This window comes from Notamacropus eugenii, chromosome 4 (assembly GCF_028372415.1).
Source record: "Notamacropus eugenii isolate mMacEug1 chromosome 4, mMacEug1.pri_v2, whole genome shotgun sequence".
Lineage (NCBI taxonomy): Eukaryota > Metazoa > Chordata > Mammalia > Diprotodontia > Macropodidae > Notamacropus > Notamacropus eugenii.
In genome coordinates, this window is record NC_092875.1 from 271,808,899 (window position 1) to 271,829,891 (window position 20,993).

At 35.2% G+C, this 20,993-nt stretch overlaps 1 protein-coding gene across 2 annotated transcripts in view; it reads right to left on the reverse strand.

Moving 5' to 3' along the window:
- Positions 1–9,641: 9,641 nt before the first annotated feature.
- Positions 9,642–20,993, reverse strand: part of TCEA1 (transcription elongation factor A1) — a 40,781-nt gene continuing 29,429 nt past the window's right edge. For both annotated transcript variants that reach the window (XM_072604595.1, XM_072604596.1), the window contains exons 7-10: positions 19,519–19,673; positions 18,314–18,460; positions 16,221–16,292; positions 9,642–11,122 (exon numbers count right to left, since the gene is read on the reverse strand). In XM_072604595.1, coding sequence (XP_072460696.1) covers positions 11,114–11,122; positions 16,221–16,292; positions 18,314–18,460; positions 19,519–19,673 — 383 coding nt within the window. In that variant the 3' untranslated portion in view covers positions 9,642–11,113. The remainder of the gene's footprint in view (positions 11,123–16,220; positions 16,293–18,313; positions 18,461–19,518; positions 19,674–20,993) is intronic.

Here is a 20,993-nt window from a genome sequence, read left to right on the forward strand (position 1 = left end):
TATATTTCCCTCCATCCTATCCTGTCCCCCATTACTTCTATTCTCTTATGCTCCTTTCCCTCCCCATGAGTGTCGACCTCGGATTGCATTCTCCTCCCCATGCCCTCCCCTCCATCCTCCCCCCCACCCTGCTTGTGCCCTTGTCCCCCACTCTCCTGTATTGTGAGATAGGTTTTCCTATCAAAATGAGTGTGCATTTTATTCTTTCCTTTAGTGGAATGTGATGAGAGTAGACCTCATGTTTTTCTCTTGCCTCCCCTCTTTATCCCTCCACTAATGAATCTTTTGCTTGCCTCTTTTATGAGAGATAATTTGCCCCATTCAATTTCTCCCTTTCTCCTCCCAATATTTCTCTCTCACTGCTTGATTTCATTTTTTTTTTAAGATATGATCCCATCCTCTTCAATTCACTCTGTCTCTATGTATGTGTGCGTGTATGCATGTGTGTGTATGTACTCCCACCCAGTACCCAGATACTGAAAAGTTTCAAGAGTTACAAATATTGTCTTTCCATGTAGGAATGTAAACAGTTCAACTTTAGTAAGTCCCTTATGACTTCTCTTTGCTGTTCACCTTTTCATGGTTCTCTTCATTCTTGTGTTAGAAAGTCAAATTTTCTTTTCAGCTCTGGTCTTTTCATCAAGAATACTTGAAAATCCTCTATTTCGTTGAAAGACCATTTTTTCCCCTGAAGTATTATACTCAGTTTTGCTGGGTAGGTGAAAAACACGCTAAATGAAACAATGTTATGAGTAGTTTTATTTCATAGAAACATCATTGAATTGTTATAATAATGTTACAGTGGAGTTTCATGACTGCATCTGTTATACTTTATATAACACTTTTTCAGTATTGCTGCTGTGTTATTACAATAATCATCACGTGTAATAATTCAATTATATGCACAACTAAAGATACTTTTAGACACCTTTCACGGTCACTTCAGGTTAGGCAGTGTTTTTGTTCAACAGACTTACAAACCAGTAATCAGTAAGAGTTCTGCATCTTGTTTTAGACATCATACTAGGAAAGAAAGTTAAATGAATTTAAATTTATATGAACATACTTCATATAAATGTAACATTTCATATATAATAATTATTTTCCTAGTTGGCCATTACTAAAAACCTTTTTCCCCACTAATGATGGTGTATGTGCTTTAGAGCCATCTATAATCTTTTGCTTTCTATGCCAGGTAACAAGAGATCTCTGGTTATGCTGACTTGCTAGTTAAGGGCTGGTCTAACTAACGGATTTCAATGGCTCATAAACAGATAAGAGGAAAACTAAACTTAGTGAACAGAATAAAAGATTAGTCATAAGAACTCTAAGTTAAAACTTCTTTAGCTTCTGATATCTAAATAGATGTTTTAAAGAGGTACTTTGGCATTATGGATAAAGTTTTTGATGTTGAATCATTTTGAATTCTACTTTTAATACTAACTAGCTTTGTGACCACAGACAAATCACAGAAACTCTCTGGGCCTCAGTTTCCTCATGTGTAAAATTGCTGTAGTACCAACTTCACAAGACTCTTGTTATGCTCAAATGAAATAATCTACATGAAATGCTTTGCAAACCCTAAAGTGCTTTGTAACTGTCAGCTGTTACTATTAGTGGAATGAAAATAACTACCTGGTCACCATGGCCACAGAAGGCAATATAGAACTGTTCAAAAAAAGAGAAATACGAAAAGGATACATAAAGCATTATGAATGTTAGGGCAGCAAAACTGCTGAACAGTTTCCAAAGGGATAGATTAAGAAAGTATGTGTGTGCTTGAAGGTATGTGTGCTTATTTAGTCTCCCCTTCAGAGTTTTAAAAATCTTATAATCAGTATTTCCACATAGTGTAACTTCATCACTCAAATGAAATTGTTCTCTGAATTTACCAATAACTGAATTACTAAATCTAGTGGCTTTTTCTTAACCCTCACCTTTCTTGACCTCTCGGCAGCGTTGGGCACTGTCAAGTACTCCCTCCTCCTGGCCACTCTCTCTTCTGAGCTTTCATGACATTGCTCTCGCTTGATTCCCTTCCTCCTCTGCTGGACTGCTTCTCCTCAGGACCCTCTGCTGGATTTTTTATCCATAAGGTTCTGGCGTGGGTCCTCTTCTCTCTGCACGTTCTTACTTGATCTCTCGTCATCGCCCATGTTTCCATCATCACCTATACAGATGACTCCCAGCTCCGTATACATAGCCCTACTCTCTCCTAAGCCCAACGTCAACAACATCAACAACGGTGTACCCTACAGGTACATCAAACTTAGTATGTCCAAAACAGAAGTCATTATCTTTCCCCTCAAACCCATCCCTCCACCAAACCATCCTACCAGTTACCCAGATTCCAAACAGCACTAGCATCTTCAACTCTTCACTCCACCTTATATATCCAATCAGTTGTCAAATATTATCTCTCTACATCATTTCTTATATATTATCCCCTTCTCTCCACTCACATAACCACCACCTTAGTTCAAGCCCTCATCACCTCTCATGTGGACTATTGTTACCAGCCTCCTAATTGGTTTTCCTGCTTCAAGTCCCTCTCCATTCAAATACATCCTCCAATCAGTCTTTTCCTAAGTCATTTTCCTAGATCACAGGTCTCACCATGGCACTCCCCTGTTCAATTAACTCCAGTGGTTTTCTACTATCACTGGGATCACATATAAAGTCCTTTTAGCATTGAAACACTACACAACCTAGGTTCTTCCTATCTCTAGTCTTCTTCCATGCTAATCCTCCCCATGCACCTGATGGTCCATCCATATCAGCCTACTTACTGATCCCCTCACAAGGTGCTCTCTCTCCATCTCCAGGCCTTGGCACTGGCTGTCCACAGTGCCGAAAATGCTCTCTCTTTACCTCTGCCCCTTAGTTACCCTGGCTTCAAAGGCTAAACGAGAACTAGGGTAGAATGTATTGTATATTAAAAATATACTTAGGCAAATACATCGTCAACTAGCTTGCTGGTAAGGAAAGTCAATTAAACTTCCAAATCGTTTCTAGAGGTAGTATTCATTATGGGTGCTAGAGAATGCTAATACAGAATTTGAAAAGACTGAACTATTGGTAACAATATGCCATCTTTTGTTTTCTCCTGAAGAATTCAAAGGAATTTAATAAACCTCGCCCACCAAGGGAACATATTTAAGCTGTCTAGCATATCATATTTGAAATTTGTGTTCCTATCTTTGTAGTTGAGGTTGTAGTTGTAGAAAAAAATAAGCTCTCACTAGTGTCAAGGGAAAGGATATGGAACATGCTAAGTCATCTGTGGCACAGCCACCTGTGCTTTAATTTTCCATCCACATGAGCCATAAACAAGCTAAAGTGTAAGAGTACACAGATGGGTTTTAAAAATGATTTAATAAAAAATAATAACAGTTACATCCCTTTGCAACACTGGGAAAAATCTCCAGAGATCATCTAGCTCATTACCCTGCTCCCTGTTAACCACAATCACTAAACAGGAAAGGATCTCTTCTATGCTTCAAGATCTTCAGAGAAGGAGGTTCCTTAATTTTCCTTAGTAATATAAATTATCTGCTTCAGACATCACACTTGGAATTACACTTCCCATACAATTCTAAGAACCATGTGACAATAGACTACCCAGCCTAAGTCACTCAATGTGCTTCCTTTGTTATAAAACTAAGCAAGGTGCAGCTAGGTAGTGCAGTAGATAGGGCACTGGCCCTGGAGTCAGGAGGGACCTGAGGTCAAATCTGGCCTCAGACACTTACTAGCTGGACAAGTCACTTAACCTCAATTGCCTCCAAAAAAAAAAAAAAAAAGAAAGAAAGAAAGGAAAAAAAAAAGACTTGGCAAGACAAAAGAGACCATAGAAATTAAGGCCAATATCCTCATATTACAAAGAAACAGAAAATATATCTTCAACCTTCACAATACCTTAAGAATATATACACTGCAGTAGTGAATCACCCACATTTTCCCTAGGTTAATAAGGCAGTTCCCAAGAGACAAACATCTTAACCATACAAATAATTACTGCTGCCATAAAGGATGAAGGGGGTTGGTATTCATAGCTCTCCACCCCAATGCCAGTTCTGTTTACATAGTGGGGGGAAGTGTGCATAAACATACCCCATTTATTGGCACTATATTTTAGATATTTTGATGGATTTGGGATTCCATCTATGTGGGCATTCCCTCCACCAATGCAAATCACAATCTGTACAATTCACGTATAGGATCTGTGAAGGATTTGTGAAAGCCAAGATTCAAAGATCAAAATCTGTAGGACTTATCAATGCTCAAACCCCCTTTTGTGTACCCTATATTTTAGTTCTCAAGTTATATAAAACTTACATGTATACTGGTGAAAACACATGGCAGGTACATGAACTACTGTTTCTTCTCCCAAAGGTATAAAAGCAAATGAAAAAATTCTAGGGAAGATCAAAGGAGAAAATTCTAGACTAATATCCTTGTTGTTGTCCTTTGTTCTCAAAGAGGACCAATGACATCAAAAAGATGATGTCTTGAACTGGATGTAAGTGAGGCAGGGCTGTGCAAGGTCATCAGCCTCACTTTTCTCCAGTCATCTGAGTCCAATGGCAAAACACAGGTCAGGAAGATGAGTTGGCCCTAGATGCAGTGGGAGACTCTGGCCTTTTTAAGCTAAGGTCTTTTCTAGGGCTCACTTTGTACATGGTAACACCCATTCAGTGATTTAAGGCTAGGTTGCTGTTGTTTATCCTTCATTCTCAAAGAGGACCATGACATCAGCGAGGTGATGCCATGACATGAAAGTGAATTGGAATTAAGCAAGGGAGGGCTGTGCAGTCACCAGCCTCACTTTCTCCTCTGGAGCCATCTGGGTCCAGTGGCAAGATACAGATCAGGATGACTGGAGATGGATGCAGCGGGAGATGCTGGCCTTTTTAAGTTAAGGTCTTTCCTATGTCTGTTTGTCTGAGGTAAAGCCCATTTAGTGATTAAGGCTAGATAAGAAATGAGCCAGAGAATGGCTTCCATTACCTAGTCCTTCACTATACTTTGGACTGCTGAGTTGCATGGAATCTTCTCAGTAAATGCAATTGTCATGCTTTTAAAAAACGTTTGCTACAAACCTGGAACAATTTCTAGACAGTAAATTTCTTGATAGACAAGTACTGTGCCCAGTTCTGAGTTAGATAGGCAGTACAGCACCATACAAACTGTTTTTTCCCTACCAATTGGCCCTTTACATTGGTCCATTTAGTCTACTTACAGGGGAACATTCCTTCCAGAATTTCCCCACCAACTCTGGTTCATATCTGATATGATCGGCATTGGAAGAACATGAAATGGCTACATTTTTAGAAGTATCGCTGTCTGGGATGCAGAGGACAACTGGGATTATGAGGCAGAAGCTGGTCCCATGGCTTTTAATTTTAGCAGGTTGGTAGATGTACTATGTACATGGACATTTTTCACAGCTCTGACATGTATCAAATATCACATGCCCAAACTTGTCCCTAGTAGAAGTGGGGGAATGCTGCTTTCACCTGGTTCTTATCTGCATGCCTCAGCAAGGTATCATGATAAGCCCAAATGATTTACTCCTAGCATTATGGTGTCACCACTGCCTATTGAAGTATCACAACCTTACCTTACAGCAGCCTTTCAATATGGCTGTATAAACTCCTAATGAAAAGATAATTAATGTCATTTATCCCTCCACAGAATCATGTAAATCCATGTGTGAGCACAATGCATCTGCCAGGGTATTCTTAATTCCTTTTGAATGCTCTAATCATAGTACAAAACATTTCAATAATGAAAAAAAACTTTCAAGCTAATTAAATCTAGACTGCATTGATACTTGCTGTAGAAAAAAAATCAACTCAGAGATTACTTAAACCAAGTGTAGATGCTTTAGAAAGGTTAAAAAACTACAGGCCTCACCAATAAATTAAGTTCAAAAAATTCTCAATCTGTTCAGTATTTATATGTAAATTACTAATGCAACTTATTAGGATAGAAACAGAAGTAAAACAGTCCCTGATCCTTGGTGGGGGAGCTTACATTCTAATAGGGAAGACATTATAGAAAAGGGAACAGATAAAGGCATAGATGTTAGCATGCATGTCAAAATGAAGATGATCCAGTGTTAGGACAGCTCCAAAAAGATCTCAAGAATCTAGAATGCACTGAACCTAACAAAATAATGTCTTTCACTTACATTGTAAAGATTATCTGCACAAATACTGAAAGGCATAAGCAGATAAATTTGTTTTTTAAAAAGATCCAGAGGTTTTAGTGGACTAAAGGCTCACTGTGTGTCAATAGCACAACACAGTAGGAAAAAAAACCTAATGTCTAACAAAGGCTTCACAAATAAAAGGTTCGTGTTCAGAATGGAAACGATAATCCTATACATGGAATTCTATTCAATTCTAGGCAGCATGTTTTAGAAAGAACAGAAACAAACTGGAATGTTGAGAAGAGCAAGCAGGACAGTGAAAGGGAGAAGACCTAGAGCAGACATGACAACTGAGTTCAAGTATTAAAGCCTTGTCAGGTCGAAGAGGCATTATTTTGTACTATGTGGACCCAAAGGTGTAACTAGAAGTAATGAGCACAGAATAAAGTACAGAAAGGTAGAACTAAGAAGCCAAATTGGAACTGTCCAAAAGTGGCAAAAGCTATTTCAGAGAAGAGTAATTCCCTCTTACTATAGGTCTTCAAACAGGTGCTGGATAATCATCTATCAATTATCTTGTATTGAGAAATCTGTTCAGGTACAAGTAATTCCAAGGTGCCTCCTAATTCTGAAATTTTATGAAAATGTCTACATTTTCAGAGGGTTGTTGAGGGGAGAGAACATAGAGAGAAGAAATTCAGGAGCTTAGACAAATCTTCCAAGAATTATTTGTCTAATAATCCTTTCATTAATCACCCTGCCATAAACATCTTTTTGTTTTATTTGTATATATCTGGCTTACGTGTATTTTACGTGTATTTCTTTTGTCTGGATACATGGGAGCTGCTTTACATTGTACAGATCCTAGGTCAGAGACATATGTCTAGTATGACATATATAAATTTCTATATATATAAACAAGCACTTACAAATCATACTAAAAAGATTAGATACCTAAAGGTTGGTCCTGAGTTCATTACTAATTTGCAAGTAATTCATCAGTAAATAGTTCTGGATAAGACAAAGAAAATTTATACCTACCTAACCTACAGGTTCCTAAGATTCCTCAAGTTTTCTTCTTTTAGATCTGTCATTAGCATTCCTAAATAGATTTCAAGGTGAGAAACTTTGTAGCTTTTGTTTTTGAGTTCTTAGAATATGTGGGAAAGACATTTCATATTTTCTCTCTGAACAAAAAGAAACATAGGTTAAAAATCATTTGGAATTTTTTAGTTTCTCTATTAAGATATAAAAATTCAAATAAAATCATTTGCATGCATGTACAGCAACCCATTTTGCTGCTCCCTATACTAGCTATGCTATAGGAGAATGCCCTTTTGTTGGATTCCCTGATCTTTGGAACTTCAGGAATAGAAAATTCATTACTCCTCTAAGGGATTAGAATCATTCAAGGGGGACAACAGCTAGCTTTGAGAATGCTACCTTTCTTTCTACCTTAAAGGAAGAGTCAAGGATTCTCAGAAGATGTGTTAGGATTACTCTGGCTTTCTGACATAACAGACTGAGAGAATATTGAAAAGATGCTCAGAGAGTCCTTGGGATATAGCTATGAAAGAAGCTTTGGTCCAACTCAGGAAACAATTTCAGAAGTCAGAAATCTATGGTCATTACTGCCACACACCTAGGTCAGAGTAGTTTTGCCACTTTGTACTGCTATAGAATGTTTTCTTAAAATATACATGTTTATGTTGTAATAAAGGACGTGTAGCCATAGGTAACTAAATACACTCATGAGTCACTAAAACCTGCACAAAAAACCTGACACTATAAATTGAGCTAAGTATTTTCCTATGCTAAATTAGTCTACGCTGAATAGCTTTCTCTAAACAAATCTCTTTTGTTCTTACTGAATATCACTTTGTTCAGCGTTCATTGTAACAGTTCTAGCTACGAACTGGTCAGTAATTATTTTACTGTGTAAGCAGAACCTTTAAGATCAGTCCATTTCTTATACTTTTACTGCCATGGGGCTCTGATTCAATCACAGCTTTCACTAGCAACGCCATGCCAATGACACTATTAATAAGCATTACTTCTCAATGAAATGTTTAATTCCTCGTGAACAGATAGTTTTATGGGGCTAAATATGAACAAAAATAATGTTTTGGCTTAAATATACCTTTCTTGAGATCACAACACTAAGTCTATTTTTTAGAAGCAATTTCTATTTAAATCTTCAGATTAGAATACATTGGGCCTCTTAAAGGAAAAAAAGAGTATGTGAATACAGCTAATGAATTTGGAATTTTTGCTCTACTACATCTTTGACTACCCTCTACTGGTGATTTACAAAACATCTTATCTTTTCTACAAGTTATACTTATCTAAGATTCTAACACATTATGAACTTGTTTACAAGAAGAGTAGTGACGTATACTAGTTTAAACTGTTATACATCACAAAAATTATTTGGCCTCAACGAAATAATGCACCTTAAGACCTAATTTTGAGCTGTCTTTAACCATTAATTTGCCTAATCTAATTCACCTATACATCAATCCAAGATGGGAGAACAAAGTTTTCTTACTGACTTTCCAAGTCAATTTCTTTCAACATTAAATATTTTTTTCAGCAGCATGCACAACAATCTCCAGCCTTAGGGAATGGAGGTTGCATTCATTCCAGATCTTAGAAAGTTGCCTAGGACAACATGAGGTTGAAGTGACTTGCCCATGATCACACAGCTAAAATGGCCAAAGGCAGAATCTGAACCACTGGTTTTCTGATTTCCAAGACCAGCTCTCTACCCACAAGATAGATACTGCCCTTTTGTGAATGTTTGTGTATATATAGGCAGGCACAACTGAAATATATAGCCTACATGTGCATACACGCATACACACACATACTTATTTCAAGGATCTGTAATTTTGGTAGAGTAGGTACTTACTCCACCAACATAGGCAATTTTTCTTTGCTTTAGCAGATGATTTTTGGGAATTGGATGGGCAAAAAATTCAACACCCTGTAGTAAACCTGGTGACTGGCTTATCCAAATGTATCTAGGCTGATCTGTAGCTGCAAAGTCTATCACTGGATTCACATCCTAAAACTTTCCAGCTTGGTAGGACTTGCCTGAGCTTATGCTCTGTTGGCACAGGCTTTAGTTACCTCCACGCACAATGAGGCACTGGATGAGGATTTTACTGGAAGATACATACACATAAATATACTTTCCTATGGTACCATCTTAAAACATTCCCTCTGTTTCTGCCTTTCTCCAAGAGTAACCCAAGAGGGAGAAACTTGCTTTGTTCCATCACCTCATATACAATTATCAACAATTCCAAGGATTGCAATTAATACTAGCAGTCCTCAAGTAAAATTAGGCTGCATTTCAAAATGACACTCCCAAACTTCAAAAATTTGAAGGCAATAAAAAGGCAACAGTTCCTATAACTAAAATATATTGAAAGAAAAGATCAATATATAAATAAAATACCACATAAAAGAGACTATCAAATAAGTTCATAAAAAGACTTTTATTGAATTGTTTAAAAATTCAACACTTTAAGTTACATGAGATTTCTATTAATTTAATGTTTTTAACTTTTTTTCAAATTTCCTTTTTAAAATCCTAAGTCACACATTTCTCTTCACTTCAATAAACTCTCTGCCATTTGGGGGATGTATAAGCAAATTTTTTTAATACAGATGTTAACCAATATGTTACTTTAGATAGCTTTCCACACTACAGCAAATTATTTGCATTATATGCACATTTTGTGTGGGACAGAGAAGATATGAAATGGCACAAAGAATGTGACAAGACAGTTCCAAAATTATTTAACGTTATCTATTTAGCATTTGAAGATGGGGGGGAAAAAGCATTGCTAAGGAAAAGTTTGAACAAGAGCATCCCAGTTTCACTGAACAGCATCTAGTGGTTTTAAAAGGTATAATCAGAAAACAGACTTCAGGAGAAAATAAATTTATCATCCTAGATGTGGGAAGAACATAGCTTTAATGTTGTAAACTGGCTTCTCAAGCTTGGTCACTGATGATCATCTTCATTATTATTTTATTGTTCTACACATCAAAATTCAGTTCATGAGCAGTTTAGGAAAACTAAAGTAACTGGGGAAGTTTCGTATCATTTCCCTCAATCTGTCTTCCTGTGAAGAACTGGTCTAAACTATAGTTGAACATCTACCAAACAATGAGTTTGTTCATCAGCAAAATTTAATGTCAAAGAAGTCAATAAAAAACAAATAACAATCAATAAGTTTTAATAAACTACTTATTTAAAGTAAATTTTCCAAAAGTAAGATCTAGTAAGAGCAAGTAATTTACAGACTTAAGAAGTACAACAAATGATATTGGTCACAACTAGTCACAGATGCAAAATATCTAATCACTAAGGCTTATTAACAATCATAATGATCAAAGTGAGATGCTAATTCAAATATAGTATTTACAAACTACATAAGCTGTCCAAGTATTATTTCATTACCACACTACACTTGGTTAACCTAACATTATAGTAATCTTTCTTCTCCCTTAATATAAGTAGGAACATGCCAATATGGAAACAAATGCAAATTCCACTTTCACATTAATAGAGAAGAGAAGTAAAAAATCTCTTGTGTATGTCTCAGATTGTAAAAAAGTTAAAGTACATTTTCCATTTGTTACGAAAAACAAACAAGTTACCAAAAGTTTAAATTGATAAAAGTTTAATGTTGACTTACTTATAAAAATGAAAAAATAGTTTTAAACATACATGATACAACTGACTATCTGATCTTACCACTGACTAACTATAAGAAGGCTTTTAAGAAAGGGATGGTTGTGTCAAAAACAAAAAACTAACCCAAAGGGCATATGCTGTTTTAAAAATCTCATTTGCAGGGAAACTCGATTCTTGGTCTAGTTTTTAAAGCTAATTACAAAATCCTGTTTCGTAAGGGTCCAGGTATCTTCCAATTCCTTCTTTTAACAAAACTGTAAAAAAAGAAAAAAAGAAAAGGAAAAAAGAAATTGTGAGAACTTTGTGAAAATGGCAAAAATTTAATTTCTTTTCACATGAACAAAAAAAGGCATTCAAAGCCATACATGTTTGGGAAGAAATATTGTTCTCTTCGAGTGTGTGTGTCATAATTAGTAGTTAATGGATGCTTGCTTCACTTAATTTAGAAATGCAATTAAAAGTATGTGATTAAATTAATTTTAAAAATACTGTAAGTTAGTTATTTAATATCAAAAAACTTTAAATATTCAAGTTTTAACTAAAAACAAAATCAAAAGCTAAACATATGTAATTTTCACTTTGTTAAAAATTGTTATCTTCAAAATCTTAAATGTTGCTTACATATGTATTTCTAGAGCAATCACTAATATTTTTGGATAATCAACATATATCTTCAAAACACTACATATAATCAGACAATCTAGATATGTGGTCAGATATAACACATTTTGGACATCTCCTAAAGTCTCTTGGCAGAAATGAAGCATGGGAATCTCCAACCCTAAGGCTAATGACCAAGATAACCAGTTTTATAAACACATATGACAAAAATCTCCATACCAAACAGAACAGGGTTTAAAGATTGTTGTTCAGTCATTTCAGTCATGTACAACTCTTCATGACAACATTTAGGGCTTTCCTTTTTTAAAATTTCTTTTTACTTATTTATTTTTAGTTTTCAACAGACACTTTCAGGAGATTGAGTTCCAAATTTTCTCCCCATCTCTCCCCTCCTCCTACTCAAGACAACAGTCATTCTGATGACCATTTCCCCTAATCTGCCCCTGCCTTCGATCACAATCCTCCCTTCTTTTATCCCCATTTTCTCTATTTTCTTGTAGGGCAAGATAGATTTTTATACTGCCATTTGGGGTTTTCTTGGGCAAAGATACTAGAGTGGTTTGCCATCTCCTTTTCCAGATCATTTTACAAATAAGGAACTAAGGCAAACAGGGTTAAGTAACTTGCCCACAGTCACACAGCTAGTAAGTGTCTGAGGTCAGATTTGAACTCAAGAACTTCAGACCTAGCCCTCTACTCACTGTGCCAAGGACAGCACCTCACAACTCCACCTCCTTCTCATTGGGTTGTGAGGTCCTTGACAGCAGGGACTCTTTTGCATCTTTCTGTATCCCACATGTTTAGAATAGTTCGTGGCACAGAGTAGGGACTTCATAAATGTTTATTGATTGATTTATTAGAAGATGCTTATTTTTGAGATTTCCCTAACCTAAGTATTTATAGACATATCTTTAAATGAACGTCAATAGTCATAATTAAAGAGTTTAAATATATATGATTTAAATGTTAACTTTTCTTCAACCATACCAAAAGAGTGCAAATTTGTGCTAAGGAATGTTACAAACTACTTACACCTTAAAACCATAATTTAGTTGATGAATCACCAAAAGCTATTCAAAAAATTAAGTAGAGCACCAATACTGAGGGGACAGCCTGCTGTTCTTAAAGCAGGAGATAGTAATGCTATCTCAGTATGGCCATTAAGTAATGGCTTTAAACTAAAAAGGATGTGAGAGGGGCAGAAACTGACTAAGTATAACTAACCACCAAGAATGTATAGAGAAATGTTAACAAAGTAGGAGCCAAGGTGCACTTTTAGTGCCTCTGAGTATTAAAAACAGTGCATTAAATAACTTAGTACCAATAATTTAATGGCAGAAAACAAAATATATGTTTTATATCAAAAACATCACCTCTTTTGGCAGCATTGCACCTTTATTTCAATCTATACACTGTGAAGAAAGCCCACAAAGTCTGTTCTCAGCACTGCTTTCTTACTAAGACGAGGGGTGATTTCATTTATTTTTGTCCATCTCAGTCCACGTGGTGCATGCTTTGAGCCACCTTTTCCACATAATTCCAGCAAGAAGACTGAGCTTTCAAAGAATAACTTAAAAGTCTCAAGAAGTCAACAAGAGAATTGAAAAACATTATAGAGGGAAAAGCCTGGACCTTAACCTGCTAACTGAAAATGGTAGAATACTAATGGCTCATGAAACATGTTCTCCATTGACCTTTAGTGTCTCTAGGGGGCGGTGGGGGCTGGGGGCAGTCCTGCAAGGGTTCTTAGTCATCATTATATTTGTTTCTTTGAACAGAACTATGTACATCCTTTGATTCCTCACATCTTCCTTTTAGTCTTTCCACTAAATAAAGCGAATTTAAAAAAAAAAAGTGGGAGGAAAATTTGCTGTTGAAATACTGAGAAATTCAAACAAAATCCAAAATGCTGTAAAGTTCCAAAACCCATGACTTCAGCTGCTTAAAAACAGACACAGTTCTCAATACAAAGTTTAAGAGAAAAAAAAAGTAAATATAACTAGAAATCCTAATTCAAGGAGGTGAACTGACCTCACAGGCATCAGTGAAACTTGAGAGATGAGTCCCATAACAGGAATGTGGAAAAAATGAATTTAAAAGCACTAAGGTAAAGAGAGAGTTGGGAAAGGGAAGTGGAAAGTAGCATTATACAGTATTATGATGTACTCATGCTCAAAGAAATTTTGGATGAAGATGGATGAAAGAACAAATTGAAGTGATACTGTTATCAAAGGATGCTTACAGATCACTTAGACAGAAAGAAGAAATAGATGAATAGTTTGAAAAGGAACATAAAACTTGTGCAGTGCTAAGGGGAGAATTCAGTTAGTAATCCAGTCATCTGCTGGATCTCTCCCTCTTCAGAAAGCAGAGAAGAGAACCTTTTGACTTAAATGATAATTTTATACAACAAAAGAGGAAGAATCCAATAATGGAGACTTCTATGCTGGATCTGATTCCCACCAACAAGGCAGACTCTAAAGAATAAAATTATTAAGCCACAAAAGGGAAAAAATTCTAATGAGGATAAAAAAAATAATTGAAATCAACATGAACACAGAAAACTCGCCAACTAACCTAGATTAAAAAAAAAAAAAAGAGCAGATGGAAAGGAAAAGTCAAAGAAAGAGAAGTGTAGCACGATACACCAAGAATAAATGTCAGGAATGCAAAAGCCATAATGTACAGAGGCTGGAAAGAAAAGCTAAGGACAACAAAAAAGATGTTTTTTGACTTTGTTTTAAACTAAACTAGGGGAGATGGTGTCTAAGAAGGAGACAGGAGCACTGCACTTCTCAGAGTGAAAGAATCAATGAACACTGACCATAGAAAGATGGTCAAGCTGCTCGATTCTTATTTTGCATCTACTTGCCCTGAAAAGCCCTTTGGAAAAGACAGAATAGTAGCTACTAGGAAATAATTAGTACAGAATCCCTTACTTGCTCCTGAGTTAATGTCACCCAACCCTTCAAAACTTCATCCCAGAGAACTGAAGATCTTTCCCATCCATTAATAGGACCATATGACTGTTTAAATAACATGGAAATCTGAGTCACATGAGTCTAAGTCACATGGAACAGGAAGGGATGGAACAGAAAAAGATGGAGCTAGAGCAGAGCTGAAAGGAAATTGGTCAGAGCAGTCAGAACTGAGGAGAGAGAGAAAAAAGCAGACAGCTGGCTAGTGTGAGTGAGAGAGTTTGTTTGTGATTTTGTTTAAGAGAGCTGATTTGTAGGAAGTCCAGTGGGGGAAGGCTTGGGGATGGTATTTCTCTCTGCATTGTTATTGTGTATGGATTTGGCTCTCTGGTGTTTGAATAAATGTTTTGGTTCTGTCTTCCATGTGGACAGCATGTTGTATTTCGAGATTCAGAATTGCATCAGCACATTCGTGGCTGCCATAGGCGTTGTGAATATTGTGTTGGTGCTACAGCATCTCATGTGGTTATTGCGAAAAAGAGAGATAGGTATGAGCTAGAAAAATAGTATAATTCGGCAGATTTTGAACTAGTTGAATGACTAGACTCAAATACTCAGTAGAGGTTCCATGTCAACTTTGAAGGTGTCCAGTAGACTGTGCTAGGATTTGAGCTTAGTTTTGTGTTTAACATTTTAAAGCAAAGATTTGGACAAAGACATTCCTTATCTCTAAAATGAGCTAAAAATGGCAAACCACTAGTAAGTACCTTTGCCAAGAAAACCCCCAATGGAAGCAACAAAGAGTTGGATACAACTGAACAAAAACAAAACAAAGGGCGCCCTTATCAAATCTGAGAAGGGATAACTAACAAAGTGGATGACTATATCAGGATCCAAAAAGAATGACAGGCTGGAGAACTGAGATGACTAACACAATAAAATTGAACAGGTACAAATGTAAGATCATACACTTGGGATTAAGGAAGCAACTTAAGTATAAAATCAGAGATGGTTAAACATTAGTTTGGTCAAAAAAGATCAGGACAAAATTTAGTGAGCTGCAAGCTTGATAAGAGTCAATGACGTGACAGAGCTGCCAAAACAGGTGGTGTGACCTTGTATGTTCTGAGAGGAATATCTCCCAGGAACAAGTCCAAATGCATTCTGCTCTAATCACCAGGAATATTGTTTTCAATTCAGTCCACAATATTTTAGGAAGGATACTGATAAATTATAAAGTTCCAAGAAGAAAGAAACCAACATGGTACCTTGCATTTATAAAGACCCATTGAAAAAATTAGGCTTGTTTATAATGGAGCAAGACACTTATGACTGCCAGATGTATTGTGACGGGGATTCTCATTTGGGTATAATTTTGATGAAATGGAGCCAAGTCACGACTCCACTCAAATTCTGTGATTCTAGAATTCCTTCTGCCAGTAAGAGAAAACTAAACACAAGAACTTACCAATTACTTTAATTATACTAATCCTCCACTGATGGAATAGTTCTTAGGGGGAAAAACTCAATATTTTATTTAGGGAGGAACTTATATGTTTAAAGTAAAAGATTAACTGAGTGATTTCCAAAGCAGACATACTTATGAACTTAAAAAAATCAGTTATTTATATAGTAAATATATTTTACATGTATATACATACATACATGTCATATATTTATGTAGTAAATGTATCTTACACATATGTTATATATTTATATAGTAAATGTTATATATTTATGTAGTAAAAATATAAATTATTTCACATAGTAATTATTTATATAGTAGATATAAAAAAAACTCTTAAAGTCATACCTTCCATCTATTCCCACATTCATTACAAACAACAAATGTTGTCATAGGTTCATCAGCACTTCGGGTTTGAACCTGAAGGAAAAAAAAATGAAGAATGATATATTAGCACCTTTTACAGGAATCAATACATTTGACTTAACTGTAAAGATTTCACAGCACCAAAATCAATGTCACAAGGATAAAGTAAAACATAGATTAGGAAAAAATCCTTGCATCAAATAGTTCTGATATCCAAGATATAAAAAATATTAATACAAATATATTAAGACCAAAAGTCATTCCTCAATGGTTTAAATGGTCAAAGAATATAAACAATCCTCAAAACAAAAACTGCAAACTATTTATAATTATATGAAAGACTGGTGATACTAAGAGAAACACAAAACAACTCTGGAATTTTCACCTCATACCCAGCAAAATGGCAAAGATGATAAAAAGCTAGCATTTGGAACTATGTTTTTAAAAAAAGTGATTAAAATGCCCCTACACTTTAACCCAGAAATCTTAGGACAAGTATATACCTCGAGGAAGAAAAAAATAGCTTAACAGAAAAAACCCACAATACCAAAATATTCATAACAGAATGTTTATACTAAGAAAGAACTAGAATTAGGAAACAAATGAGAGACTAGTTAAACAAACTGTGATATTAATAAGACATTACCATTTGTAAGAAACAATATGAAAGCTACAGAAAAATATGGAAAGTCTTAAATGAAATGGCACAGATGATATAAACAGAACCAAGTAAACAATAAACAAAAATGACTACCTTTCTGTAAAGAACGAAAACTTGAAACCAAACACTGTGTAATTATGAAGACCAAGTTAAAAATACGTAATTTAGAAATAAATCATACACTTGAAAAAGTTAATAAACTAGGTGTTAAGATACAAGACAAGGAGTTCTAGTCATGGATTATCACACTAAATAAATGATGAAATACTCTAACTAGAAAATTCTGTTCCCCAAGTATATCAATGAACAAACTGTTAACTATAATTGCTTTTTTTGGTATTGTTTGTTTTCAATACAAAAAACTCAGGTTGTCTACATGTCTAAGATGTAAAAAGATGTTTTAAAAAAGGCACATATATATTGCCAGATATAAAACAATAATTTGTACATCTACTCATATGCACAGGTTCAGAGAACAAAGGAGTCAGTATCTTCTTAAAAAACATGAAGTACACCAAATATTATAAGGCTTTATTTTGAATGATTGTGGTATTTCAACAGTGTGAGTACTTCCCTCCACTGAGGTATAATCTAACCCTTCTTTACCTCAAATGCATAATTTCTCCATAAATTTTATCATAAATCAAAGAGGGCTGCGAAAGTCTTTTGTTATTTTTGTTTTGCTTTGTGGGTTACAGTGATTTAAAAAATGTGCTACCCACTGGTCCTGCTGAATTGAAAAAATGTACAAAAGTATTGAGATATATTAAGTTTAAAAAAGCTCTAATTTAAAGCAAAAGAATGCATAAAAATCACTAAGATCAGGGGACAAGCACTAGATCTCTAATTCCACTGACACAGAGAACTCCCAGATAAGGAATTCTGTCTACCAATGAAGATTAATGCCTTCTCGGCAGTGTATAGCTTAATAGTCTTAGATAATTGCTTAGAGCGCTAAGATGTTAAGTGACTTGCCCAGTCACAGCAAATAAACATCAGAGGCAGAACTTTCTCATCCTAGGACCAGCTGTCTATCTACTATGACACAGAGCCTTAATATGCCTCCCTATATAAATGACACTATATATATATCATTTATGCATATTAGCCATTTGATAAATTTAACAAGTACTTACAAGTTCTCAAAGCCAAAGAAAACAGAAACACAGCAGTTTTCAGTTTTGTTATTAATTTGAAATTTCTATTTAGTAGGAATTCTGCCTCTATTTCAATTCACTTCCAGATTAGGCTAGAACTCATCAACAGCAGAAAAGAATTCTCAGTAACTTATAAAAGTTACAACTTCTTATGAGAAAAAAGCTTAACTGAACTATGCTAAGTCAATTCTACCAAATGGGGAATTTATGTTTTTCTATTTCATTTTTAGAAACCCTAAAAAGGAATAGCCACATACCTGGGTATAGGTACAGTTCTTCTTTTTACATTTGCCACATGTAAACAGGTCAGTCTGGGTTCCACCTGTCTTAGCCATTTGATGTTCTCTAATTGCTTCTTTGGTCAGGTTTTTGCGCATCTCCTTAAGTTCATCACTAGCCATTTCCTAGAAGGAATGTAGTATCACAAACTCTTCAGGTACAGCATTTTCAACTTATCAGATAGTTTTATCTATTAATGTAAAAATAATACAAAACTGATCATTTTTAAATTTTAGAAATGATACTAATTTGAAGAATATGAAGTGAAGCATTTATAGATCACCCAACAATTCCTTCAATCATTGTTAAAATGTTTATGCCAATAATTAACAATCTATAATCATGATAAGTTTTTAAAAGGCAGAAAATATCAACTCATAATAGTGTATAAAGTTTGTATGAAACTTATGCGACAGCTCCAACTTCAGAAGCATTATTTAACATCACTGTGGCTATCATTTTTTAAAATATTTTAATAAATTTTTTTTGAGAAATTCTAGTTATAGCAGGAAAAAAGGCAACCACATACATACTAGCTTATCCAATAAGAAATATGGCTTATGGATTCAACTTTCCAACTCTATACAGCTTCACAATGAATGGAACAGTTGGCAACTCTTATCATGTAAGTAACAAATCACTTAAAAATTGGTGGTAGAAACCAAGTGTAATGCAACAAATGGATTTTTCAAAATAACATACCATGGAAATCTAATAGAAATTCTTAGGATCAAAGATTTAGTGCTAAAAGGAACCATAGAGGTCATCTAGTCCAAACCCTTCATTTTACTAATTAAGAACACCCAAAGAGTTAAAATGAATTTGCCCAAGATTTCACAATATAAGTATCAGCTCCAGGATTTGAACCAAGGACCTCTAATTCCAAATCTTTTCATTGAACCACACTGTCCTTTCATTTTAGTTTAACATATTGTAGCCAGATATAAGACATGATTTAGGAAGGTTTTGAAAGCATTTATAGCCCAAACGTTGGTAAATTCTGAACCTTATAAAGTCCCAGGGATTATACAAACCACATTTCCAGAAAAACTTTTTGACTTTTTAAAACTTAGCATCTGAAAATATCAAAGAGTAGTTTAGAAATTGTTTGTATTTAATCAAATATAAAAATTTGTGAAGTCAAAAGAAATAAATGCAGGTTAGCAAATTCAAATTTACTTACCTCTGCCGTCATTCTAGCAAACAAATCTGGAGGTATGTTCCCACACAGTACATTTTTCCTTAAATTTGGATTCTTTGCATCCTTGAGATTTGCTATTCTACTTCGTACCCTATTTTTATATTTCATGTCCGTGTTCCGTAACTCCTGATATATAGGTATTATGCAGTTAAGGAATATGATATTAGCCAAGATGTTATTTAACTATACTGTTATCAAAATATGGTAGGTTCTTATGTTTCTAATTGGTCCATAAAAGCTAATCATAATTCATATTAAGATAGGTAATGTTAAATACTATAGTCTTTTTATTTTTATCTATATGCAGGAAATAATCACTATCACAACACAGTTAACAACAATCAGTCAACAAGCATTTTATCAAGTACTTCCTATGTGCCACATACTACGCTAAACACTGGGGATACAAAGAAAAACAGAAACAGTTCCTACCCCCAGGGATCTTACATTCTACTGTGGAACACAACTAAGAACTAACCAGGTACACAAAAGATATGTAGAATGCATCATAGAGGAAAAATACTAATATCTAGGGGACTGAGAAAGGCCTCCTGCAGAAGGTACAACTTGAGCTAACTCCTGAAGCAAACCAGGAGGTAAAGTATTAAAGGTATAAGAGAGAGCTAGTGCAAAGGCACAAATAAGCGATATGAAATATCCTATGAACAAAGCACAGCAAGTGCAGATGGACCACAAAGGGCCAAAGAGGCAAATTTAGTGAAACAAAGAGGTAACGATAGTCAGGTCAAAGAGCTTTAAATGTAAAAAGAAGTCCTTCATATTGGATGCCAAAAGTAACAGGGCGCCACTGAAGTTTATTAAGCTATGGGGTGAGGAGGGATATATATGACATAGACAGACATAGGTCATTAAGCATGAGATAGTGGCAGAGACCAATACTTCAGCAAATGACTTTTGCAATTGAGTAGAGGAGGGATTAGAGTGGGGAAGAATGAAGACAGGGAAATAAACCATAATGTATTCCAACAGAACTATTCTAAAAGAACTTAGATGGGAAAAATGGGCCCTTAGACTTTACTTAAGAGTCAACGATTCAAAAAAAAAAAGTTTAAAACCCAATGAAAAGTAGAATAGGAGAAAGGGTCCCAGGCAGGCTTGGGGGACACTCCCAGTTAGTAAGCACAACATGGATAAGACTCTGTTAAGAAGACTGACTTAACAATTAAAAATAATTTATCCTGAAAGACCAAGTATATAATCTTAGAGGGAAAAATGAGCTTTTTAGCAGAGCAGAGACTTTTTAAGAATTTCTAATTAAAAGACAAAAGGTATTTGAATAATTGGAAGGAAAAGCATGATGATTTAGTGCTAATATTCTACTGGGTGATAAAGAAGAAACAAATGTCCCCTTAGGGAGCTGTTTGTGATTTGTTCAAAGGAGTTGGTTTGTGGGAAGCCTAACAGAGGGAAGGCTTGGGGATGGTAGTGCTACCCTG